Consider the following 11163-nt stretch of genomic DNA (forward strand, 5'->3'; position numbering starts at 1 on the left):
GTTATCTATAATTCACAATGGGTTAAACATGCTAGTAAATCAGTTGTCATTGGGCCCATAAAATGTTTCCATGTTTTAAAGCTACTTAAAATGAACAATTCTGTTGTTTACTGACCCACCAGGTACTGGGCATCTGGTCAACTTGACAATGCATTTCCTAAAGAGAACTGTGCTCATACCAGATTTGATGAAAACACTTCCTGGAATGATTTTCCATGTCAAATTCTCTCCAATGGGTCTGTGAAAAACTATTATAACACAGCTGATTTTTTTTTAAACATTAGATGTGTACATATTTTAAAATTAGAGCATGACCATTATTTCATTTGCATTTTTTCAAAAAGATTTTCTGAATAATTAGACCTCAAAATGTATGTAGGTAGGTAGGTCGGTAGGTAGGTGGGTAGGTAGATACCTAGGACAGCCCCAGGACAGAGACCGCGCCCCGTAATTATACACCTTCATCGGTACCAGGTAAAGGACCTTCTTATCCGAGAGGCCCAGCGAGGAGGGAAACTAGAATACCATGGTCGGCAGATTCGCGTGGTGGAGGACTACTGCCCGGAAGTTTTGAGCAAGTGAGCGGAGTACCGTGAAGTGATGTCCGAGCTGTATAAACAAGGTCTGAAGCCCGCTCTGCTGTATCCTGCACGACTTCGCATCACGTCTCCTGACGGCGCAAGACCCTGGCTTCATTCGGCTGATGAAGCGAGGAGATACTTGGACGACCTGGCGCTACAGCCGAATCACCCTTAGAGCCTGCTTATCTGGTCTTGACGTTTGTCCGCGGGACAGCCCTGTGAGTAGATTGTCCTGACTATCTTCTGCGCTATGTGCATCACGTTAGCAAAGGTAGGAGAGCCAAGCACGAAAGACGGCACCGCAGGAAACAATTTTTCGGTGAAAGAAAATGAGGACAGAATAAATGTCCCGGTAAGTAACATTAAGTTTGTTGAGTTTAGTAAACTTCGGTGAAATTAGAATACCAAGGAAAAAATAACACTTAAAGAATTATTGCAGCCGTCGAATATTTCAGACAGTATGCTACTGAGGGCAGCTAACATAAGAGTTATGAGTTATAAGATATAATCTAAGTCGTAACATTGCTGTATGGAGCTGCAGATTTGGTTGCAGGTTAACATAGCTGGACTGGCCATCGGGCATACCGGGCATATGCCCGGTGACTTATTTTTTATTTTTTTTGTAATGGCATGAACACTGAGAGGTGGTGGATTGGCCAGATGCAGGTTGATGTGTAAAAATAACTCAGTTGTTTGGTGGTGGCTATGGCGGGGCTTCCACAGAGGCCAGCAGGTGGATGAGGGAAGGGGAGGCAGGAGGAGAGACCCGAGGCAGCCGCCAGTCCGAGTGTCAGGTGAACTGAACTTCAGGTAAGAAGTTATGACCTGCAGTCTATCTGGGTCAGATATAAACCAAGTTTAGGTGGAGTTTATTTTCATGTTGCTGACTTTTTACTGTCAGTTGCAATAACTCATACTGCGTTCTAGCCAGCTGGATGGGTGCTATGATGTTACTGATAGTGAACTTTATTTTATTCATAAGGTTAGTTAGTAGAGTTGCCAACGGCTCCTTAAAAAATGGAATGGTCCCTCATTCAGAGAAAATATTACACGTTTCGTATTGAGCTGAGAAGAGACGCAGTTTGTCCCGAACTTTAGCTAGAATGAAAAAAGACACAAAGCTGGAGTTATTCTGTCGTCCCTCTGCGGCACAGCTGCCTCTTCTCCTCTCATTCTCTCCCCCCTCTCTCTCCTGTTGCTACTTCAATCATGAAACTGATCAATGATCAGCTGATCGGCTTTTCTCTCTCATTTATTTATCACTCACTTTGTGCCAGAAAGAGGAAACCAGCAGATGTTGCGCTAAACAACAGCAGCACGTTTAAGCTTGATCAGCTGTTGTTAGAATTTATTTAATATTAATTTCTAGTATCAGCTGATGTTTGCTGGAGCCACAGCTGTAAAGCTGCTGGTCATGATGTCGGTTTGGATATGTGGTGAGAGGGAAACATGAAGATGAAACCAGGAGATGTCCTTACTGAATCATCAGAGCTGAGCAGGTGATGGAGAAACAGGTTTACCTTTTAGGTGACATGAATGAGTTGAAGGGAAGTTATGAACTGTTTCTGAGAGACAAATAACCCCAGGATCCTTTTTTAGGTATAGCTGACAGCTGGTAACTGTGCAGGGGTGGATCTAGGAAAGTTTTGCCAGGGGGGGCAGGTAGGGCATTAACAGGGAAAGGGGGGCACAAAGAAATACTTTTCTTTCTTATTCTCATTTAAAATATCTAGCTTTTATTAAATAATTATCTAAATCTTACAACCAAAGTTTTTATCTGACGTAAAATGTATAGAAATCATACATATACCAAAAAGACTGTACATCACTGTCACAACAGGGTTTGTTTTCAGTCAAAGTCTTTATGGCTTTAATACTTGGTGGGCCAGTCTGTAGTGAAAATGCCCAATTTTTTTGTCCCAGTCCAGCCCTGCAGGTTAATACTGGCAGTGTCACCATGCCAGCTGACTGTATTTCATCATCAGCCAGTGTTGTTCTTTATACATCAATATTACCAAAGTTTATCATAAGGCAGCATAGAAAGTATTTACTTGCTTTCAGGTTTTATTCAAATGTTAGTCTTTTCATTTGTTTCCCCACTTTTTTCCTGTTTCAAAATCAAACACCAGTTTGTGAGAAGATTATCTTCTTTTTTTAACAGGCAGATAAAATTTTACATTGGCATCGGCTAATTTGTCAATTGTTTGTTACAAATGTTCGTATTTTAATATTCAAAAATGTTTTTGCCCAAAACATATGTGCACTACATGTCAGTAAAAATACTATGCAAATATTGCTGTCCTTGACTGCTGAATAAACACTGACAAAGCACTGATTGTATCTCTTGTACTTTATCAACGCAGTATCTAAAAACTTTGCACCGTAGTGGTTAAAATCTCATTCTAATAAGAGTTAAAAGTGCATTTGGTTATTAGGTTTATAGGATTGTTGAATTATGGTTAACGGTTGGTAGAATTTTTTTTTAAACATTATCTGCCAATTACATCTGCCACCCTTCTCCAAATCTGTGCCCCTACCTGGCCCCCCCAACAAAAATTTTCTAGACACGCCACTGCCTCAAGTCTCTTGGAACAATACACGCAGACCTGAAATTATAAAATGTAATGTTGGTGAAATATCACCAAGAGCCATACTGAATAAAATTATTGACTTTGACCTGGCCTATGACACCTCAGCTGCCAAAGTGGGGCTCTTACATTCAGACCTGTCCGTACTGGTAAGTAGCTGGAATCAAATTGAATCTCTTCCTCACACAGTCACACAAACTCCAGTGTTTGTGATTTCTGTTAGGGGTTTCTCAGCTGTAGCATAAATAATACTTATCCAAATGGTCAACATAAACAAAAAATGTGACAATCATTTCTGTTTGTCGTCCATCAGGTCTCCGGAGATTATTCTGGGGCTTCCATCTACAAAAGCCATAGATGTATGGTCCCTGGGCTGCGTGGCTGAGTCTGTACACTGGTTCCTTGCTGTACCCTGGGTACAGTGAGTATGCCATGGTAAGTAAAACAATACAAGAACGCTTTTTATTTCTTCTGAAGAATTTGATTTCAAGCTTAATAGAAAAGATTGATAACATGATGCATGTCAGTTAAACGTCTGTGCTGGACTCCTTGTTTGATTACATGTTCTGCTGTGCTCTCAGCTGAGATACATGATGGAGATTCAAGGACAACCCCAAAGAAAATTTCAGACATCTGAACTGTATTTCCAAGAGTCTGGTATTCAGTTCGTGGAGAAAAGATGAATAAATCTCTGGATGACCTCTTACATGTAAGTATACTTTTTGACCATATAGTGGGCAAAAAACAAAGTCTCTTTAGCTGTGCTGTGTTGCTTTCAGATCACCCTTTAGATCCACCCCACCGAGCCTCAGGATTATGCAGATAAAACCGCAGAAATGTGTGATCTCCTGATGTTTGTTGAACTCTAATAGTAATAAGGTTATTAAAAATAATCTGGTCTTTTATTTTATTACATATTACTTTGCTTTATGTTAAAATGTTTTTATCATTTAAATGAGTAATTTAACATATGGCATGATTCATTGTCTGCAGCGTTAAGTCCTGCTATGAGCACATTAACAGCTTAAAAAAAAAAGAAGACAGGGATGTCAGATAGCGGGACAGAAGGGTGTGGGTCTCTGCACCAGCCCACCTCTGACACCAGACAACCTGCCCAAAAGAACTCCCACCCTTGGCCTCCATCCTTCTTCTCAGAGAAGCAGCCTGAACTTCATCAGGCCCAGTCACTGTAAAACTGCTCACACAGTTCCAATATTTCCAATCAAATCACACTTGAACAGAGTTCCATCTTGGCGAGTAAGAGGAAGCCAGACCAAAACTGCTTTGACAGATCAAATGAGAGGGCCAGAGCAAACTACGAAGATGGCAGGAGCCACATGTCCGTTAACACCTTCAATCACAGTCGGGCTGAGGACCACCGCTGCAGAGAAGCAAAAGAAGGGCAAGCAGAGTAACACTTGATTTTTCTTACATGACGTGAGTGCCTCACTTAATCTCACTTAAACAAATTTAAAACATTTGGCTATTGAAAAACAGACTGTTAAAATTCATCTCAGCAGTAATGAGGCCACTAAAACTAATATTGAATCAGTGTGTAATGTCACTAACATTGTCAGACTCTATAGGTTTCCCTGGTCCCTTTCTCAATCTTGTATTTCAGTGATTCCACCACTGCACATCATTAATGTCTGTCTTCTCTTTCCACTAGTTATTTCTCATCTCTATACTCTCCTTTCTCTATGCTTTCACTTGATTGTTGGGTATTTCTCCACCTTATGGAGGATTTTCAGCTTACGGTATAAAGTTCCTTCAGGCGAGTTTTGTTGTGAATTGGCATCACAGAAAAATTGAAATGATCAGTTTCATTTCTTGAAGTAAAAATAAAGTTGTCTACATTAAAAAGCAAACAGTGTCCCTGTCATTGTAATAGTCAGCTAAGTAAGTTAGAAATGATAACAGCCAGACAACCGAGTAATATGCATTATATATGGTTAAAATACACCAAATGCAGTAAGTATGCTCGTTTCATATAAATATAGTCTATATTGGTGGATTTTTTGCTGCCGTCACTTCCAAAACTTTCCCCTCTCACTAAATAACCAAATCCCACGGGTTGCCAAATCTTTTTTTTTTTTTTTTTATTGGTCGACATGATTCACTTTTACACCAATAGGAAAGCCGTGGCATTTTTTTTAAAATTCGCTTTTCTTTTTTGTGCTGTCCTTGGAAAATACTATTTTTGCAGTTTCTTCTGCGCTAAACATGAAAATAGTATTCAGTAAAAAGCATTGTGTGTATATTTATGATATATACACAATTGTATAGCGTTGTTTGACACATGAGCACACATGTTCAATAATGTTGTGGCTTTATGTTTTGGAGATGAAACATCAGATTTTATTTCGATTTTTATTATTACCGGGGGGGTTGTGGTAGGGTGAGTGTTGGTTTATTTATGGTGTTTGCTATGACTTGACTGGAATGCTGTACTTCAAGTAAGCAAACTTGCATTTTCATCATGAGATCCAATAATTTTTCTCCAACAGTGTTTTAACTGAACTACTTTGAAGCATACTGTCATTTCTGTTTATTTCATTTAAATTAAGAAAATGAGTTTTTAATGGCATTTAGTTAATTTAAACAAAAAAATCTCAATGTTCCCTGCAATTAGCCACACAGTCCCCATTCCAACAAAGATGACGACTTTATTGTGAAAGTCACAACCGGATGTGCTCTAAGTCATTTCTGGGTTTAACAGTTGTGAGGCAACATGGCGAACGCCGGTGGAATGACCGTGGATGGAGACCTGATGCGATACACTGAGTACTCTCCAAAAACCAGTGTTAGAAGTGACGCGGAGATAGACAGGCAGCTGGTAAATACCTGTTTTAAATACTTAGGACTTTTGTGTCTGTCAAACTAAATCGAGGTGGTTGGATAGCAGCTGACGCTTCTGTTAAGTAACCTCAATGACCGCTAACGGCACGTCGGTCTATTGCATCAGGTACAGAAGCTAGCGAACTAACCTGAGCAAAGTAAGCTTTAAAGAATGTCTCACAGACACGAGCTTTCAGGGCTAATTGGTACAATCTTCATTTTCTCTGGGTTAAACAACAGTAGATGAGGAATCGTAACCTGGTTAGCCACAACTAGCTACATGTGGGTTACATGTATGACTCCAAGGAACAGTGACGTTTGTATGTCGATGGGTTAACACAGTGCAGGCCATGTGTGACAAGAGCCCTTGCAGAGGTTCTTTTAGATGTCATTAATATTTATTGTGAGGCCTAAAAAATACGATGCAAAATATACTGAGGTTTAAACAGGGGAAAGACACGCTTTAAAAAAATGCACGTTTTCAGGTCCCATTTATTTAATTATGGAGGTAGGGCTGTTTTAGACGTATCTCTGGCATCGAGAAACAGTAAACTATCAGTATTAGAAAATTACCACTACTTCAGTTTTCTATATTAAATATCTGGTACTATGAACACGGAGAAGTTCAAGTTGCATTACTGGGATGATTTCTAAAAATGTTATTGGGAAAATAAGAGCGATCACCATGATGAATATTGGATATAGAATAGAATAGAATTCAACTTTATTGTCATTGCACATGCACAGGTACAGGGCAACGAAATGCAGTTTGCATCCATCCAGAAGTGCTTTAGTGATATAGATATATTACAATAAATATTAGCAATAATATAGATATGTGAGTATATTACAGAAATGGGTCTATTATGGTATGTTATAATGTACACGGTGTGAAGTATGTTGTGAATATTCTATAACTAAGTATGTACAGGCTGTAGTGAGTACAAGCTATGTACAGGCTATGAACAGGATGTAAATATGAAAAACTATACAGAATATGAAATAAATAACTTTACAGAATCTGAGATATACAGCTATACAGAAATGGGAACTGTGCAAGTTGTAAACAGTTGTAGGATTAAAGATTATCGTATGTACAGAATGATTATTACAGAGCTATACAGTAGTGCAGTTATGATAAGTGAGATATAATTCCTACAGAGGCTATATAAAGTGCTGGTGGTTGTGAGTGGTGTTTCAGTCCATGTTATTATTGTGTGTTTGAGGGTACAGTTGTCCATTGTGGGTGTGTGTATGTTCAGTCCATGTGTTAACGTGGGTCAGGAGGCAGGAGGATATAATGATGAAGAGAAATTTGTGCCTTCAAAAAAGTTCATTTGGATTTGGTACATGGTGTCATACTTGGTATTACAGGGAAGCTGGAAGAAAATGTATTTTTTCTTATTTATTTGTTTTTATTTATTTATTTTTGATAATGAGGCTTTAATATCTGTGCAACCATTTAGTTTCACATTCATTTGGACTGTTTGGGGGGGAAACAAAAACACCTCGAATATGAGAAATTGTAAACAACAATCGGCAACACGCCTCAAAGTCTGTTTTTAGATATCGGAGGTCCAAATAGTTTGGGCTTGAAGCATCTGGCATTCTGGCATAATTACTCACCTTGAGGTCTGTATTCGTAGCGCTCTAGTACCAGACATACACCCTAAAAAAATTTAAGTTCCTAGCTGAAGTAGGTTTCTAGATATTAGAAGTTTAAAATGGCCATTCAAAAATGATGCAAGAAAAGCATCATTTTTGGCCTATTTTTTTTCTGTAGAAACATGACGAAAAGCCAGAGTCAGCTTTGAAGCTATGGATCATGGGAGGGGATAGAGAGAACTCCAAAGGAAAAGGTGTCTGTTTTAAAGCAAAGGTTATTTGCTTTAAAACACTGTAAACATGATCAGCAGACACAAGTCAATAAAGTTTAACTTTAAATAGTGAAGTTACTCAAGTATCTGTGTCGAATGACCTGTCTGACCCAGTGTGCTAACAGCTGGATGTTTCATTTTTGGTGACAGGGACGGACATTAATTGCAGTTGGTCTTGGTGTGGCTGCAGCAGGGTTTGCAGGTAATAATGGTTTGATTTTGAATTTGATTTTTTTTTTTTTATTTCTGTAGTTTGAAAGCTTTCTTCTTCTTCTTCTTCTTTTCTGGTTTAAAATTCTTGTGCATGTCTTGTGTTTAATCTACAGGCCGGTATGCTTTCCACCTTTGGAAGCCTCTTGGCCAAGTCTTCTCTGAAACTGTGAAGAAGATGCCTTCGTCAGTAAGTAAATGATGAACATCCTGCACATCCACTGTAATGCTTATATCTACTCCAGGTGAATAATTGCTACTAGGGCTGCTCAATTAATCGAATTTTAATCACGATTATGATCTGGGCTTTCAACGATCATTAAAAATGACTGAGCCGATTATTAGCCCCTCCCTCATGCTTTACTCTCGCGCTGCTCCGTGTGGCAAATCGAGCGCACCTCTGCATTTCGAACACGCCTCACAACAATTAAGAGGACCGAAAGGAAGCTCGGAAAGCTAAGCAGAAGTTATTTGGAGAGGAGAGTGACTGCCTTTGGTTGAAAAGAGAGGTAAAAAAAAAACTTCAGTGGTGTGGAAACATTATGGGTTGGCGGAGTCAGACGTGGATCAAGTAGACATAATGTGTAAACTTTGCTACAGTGTTGTAGCTGCACCACAGAGCAACACTGCAAAGTTCACTAAACATAGATGTTTACATTTTTCATTTATTTTTTATATTGCAAACATTTGCACTGTTATCAGTATTTGCACACTATTTTATATATTTTTTTTTAAAGTCATTATTCAATACATTGTTATTGTTAACCCTTTAAACCCCTGTAGAACCGGAGCCCTGTAAGCTAGCGCAATAATTTGTTTTGCATATGAAACCGGAGGAGTTGTACTTACATCTTATGTCATCAGCTTGTCCTCGGTCACGGTTTCCTTCCACATAAAGCTTTGCAGAAATTGCATAAAAAGCGTTTGCAGCAACAAAACATAATATTCCAGAAACACCTTTGCCGATCCGATCAGCTGTTCGTAACACTTCCCACATTGAAAAAGACGTCGATGCGAACTACCGCATGTCTGCCATTTCCTGTCCGAAACCGGAAGTGACATCATTTTCGCGGAAAATGTAGTTTTTTACTTGTAGGCCTTAAAAGCCTATACTGGTGTTTTTATAATTCATATTTGACTCTATACTTTTCTGTATAGTTTCTGTGATGCTTAGAACTCAAATTGCACTGCTGGAAATAGTTTATTTTGATGCAGATGCTGTTTTCTTTGCAAATTTGCATCATAGTTTGTTTTTTTTGTTTTTCCTGCAGTATATAAAAATTGCTGTATCTCCAAAATAAAACTATGAAGACACTCAAAATAAATTTCCTGTGGTGGGAAACTATTTTTTGCAACTTTTTTGTATTTAAAGTTTTGAGGGATAAACCTCTTAAATTTCTCCAAGTAGAAATATATGTAAAAAAACAAACCAAAAACGACTTTCAATTTTTTTGTAGTTTATTGCGCTTTTTTGCAATTAATGTAATTACTATGGACTTAATGCATACATATTATTAAAATATGGGCTATAACAGTTGTATTGATGTATAGCAACTTGAAATGCTCCCAAAAATGGCACTACAGCATGTAAAATAAAATAAAATAAAATAATATAAGCTCTGGCGGACTTGGTTCTATGGTAGGTCTTAAAGGGTTAAATAAATATCATCAAATAATCGAGATCTCAATTTCAGTGAAAATAATCGTGATTATCATTTTTGCCATAATCGAGCAGCCCTAATTGCTACACACTGTGCCACGTTAACATGTTGATCTCAGATATTACAGGCAGGTGGATTCAGGAAATACTGGTCTTGAGTCTTTTTCACCTGTCATTACCCAAACCATGTAAATAATAAAGGGAACTATTTTTAGGTTTCATGAACTTTTATGCATTTTTTTTTGCCTGCGTGTGCACTTGTGGTATGGATTCTATGTGCTGTTTTTTATAAATGTTCTGCATTTGTCACCCTGAATGTTTCACACGTCATTTAAAAAGTATGTTTGAAATATATTCCTCCTCAGACTATTAACCTTTTTAAAGAAAGCCAGAGGGTGCTGTAGCTTTAGCCTGTCTTTAGAGGAATGATCTAAAAAAATCTGTTCTATCATAAAGTTATTTGGCATACATAATCAAAGGTCTAATACTGTGGTGTCTCCTCAGACTTTTTCATCATACTACAAAGGAGGTTTTGAGCAGAAGATGTCCAAACGAGAGGCCAGTCTCATTCTGGGCATCAGGTAATGCATCTTTTTGGTATAAATAATGTTGGTCTTCTAAAATGTGGCATATTTTTATCATTTCTAATTAATCACATGGATGTATTATGTTACATCCAGCCCAGCCAGCACTAAAGCCAAGGTACGAGAGGCCCATCGGAGGATTATGGTCTTGAACCATCCGGATAAAGGTAAACCTAAACCAGATCGATCTGTGATTATCTGTGATATTAATTCAAGAGATAAAGTTGCCTCTAACCAAAACCTGTCTGTTAGACTGCATGTAGAGCCGGTTTAGTGAGTTGCACCAAAATTGTTTTTGTGTTTGCAGGTGGTTCCCCGTATCTCGCTGCCAAGATCAACGAAGCTAAAGACCTTTTGGACAAAGAGACTCGCCGATGATGCACACTGTCAATGAGCACTAAAGACTTTCATCCCCCCTCAGCTTCAAAGTACTGCTTGAATGAGCATGAATACCGTACAGGGGAAACCGCTAAAGTTCAAGAGGATCGTTAAAAGGATTCTTTGTTAAGCTGCCAGAGTAACTTGTGTTTAACTGAATTTGTCACCCCTGTGATTATAAGGTTAATACATCCTTAAAGCCACCTGCTGTTATTTTACACATAGAAGTAATGTGTTGTATTTAAATGAAGGGGTTTGAAAGGATATATACACCACCTAGTGGCAGCTGGCTGAAAATGGAACAGTAATTGTGCTGAGTTCATTATTGGCTGTGTAAATATAATGAATAATGATCTATTTAAGCAGCAAGAGAACAAACTCTGTTTTCATATTTCAATGTTTTAATGTGGAAGTTAAAAAATAAACTTAATTTGCAAATATTCACAG

The 11163-nt window shown here is 38.3% G+C and overlaps 1 protein-coding gene and 1 long non-coding RNA gene across 2 annotated transcripts; both read left to right on the plus strand.

Moving 5' to 3' along the window:
* The first annotated feature begins 3162 nt into the window (after nucleotides 1-3162).
* LOC146556464 (uncharacterized) lies at nucleotides 3163-3800 on the plus strand. Its single transcript, XR_014888877.1, has 3 exons — nucleotides 3163-3318; nucleotides 3483-3604; nucleotides 3751-3800. It is a non-coding gene; the product is annotated as an uncharacterized LOC146556464 (long non-coding RNA).
* A 2049-nt stretch (nucleotides 3801-5849) lies between these two features.
* Nucleotides 5850-11158, plus strand: dnajc15 (DnaJ (Hsp40) homolog, subfamily C, member 15). Its single transcript, XM_085248489.1, has 6 exons — nucleotides 5850-6005; nucleotides 8035-8086; nucleotides 8211-8284; nucleotides 10259-10335; nucleotides 10435-10505; nucleotides 10646-11158. Exons 1-6 carry the CDS (start codon nucleotides 5901-5903, stop codon nucleotides 10714-10716), a joined length of 450 nt encoding a protein of 149 aa, XP_085104615.1. The 5' UTR covers nucleotides 5850-5900; the 3' UTR covers nucleotides 10717-11158.
* Nucleotides 11159-11163: the final 5 nt, after the last annotated feature.

The sequence above is a fragment of the Mchenga conophoros genome, linkage group LG16, assembly GCF_057382185.1.
Source record: "Mchenga conophoros isolate Kocher_MC1m ecotype Shallow Benthic linkage group LG16, M_conophoros_male_GT1.1, whole genome shotgun sequence".
Classification (NCBI taxonomy): Eukaryota; Metazoa; Chordata; class Actinopteri; order Cichliformes; family Cichlidae; genus Mchenga; species Mchenga conophoros.

Coding starts and splice junctions, on each gene's coding strand:
- dnajc15 (XM_085248489.1), top strand. CDS start 5,901: ATGGCGAACGCCGGTGGAATGACCGTGGATGGAGACCTGATGCGATAC. Junction 6,006..8,034: donor CGGAGATAGACAGGCAGCTG/GTAAATACCTGT, acceptor TTTTGGTGACAG/GGACGGACATTAATTGCAGT. Junction 8,285..10,258: donor TGAAGAAGATGCCTTCGTCA/GTAAGTAAATGA, acceptor GTGTCTCCTCAG/ACTTTTTCATCATACTACAA.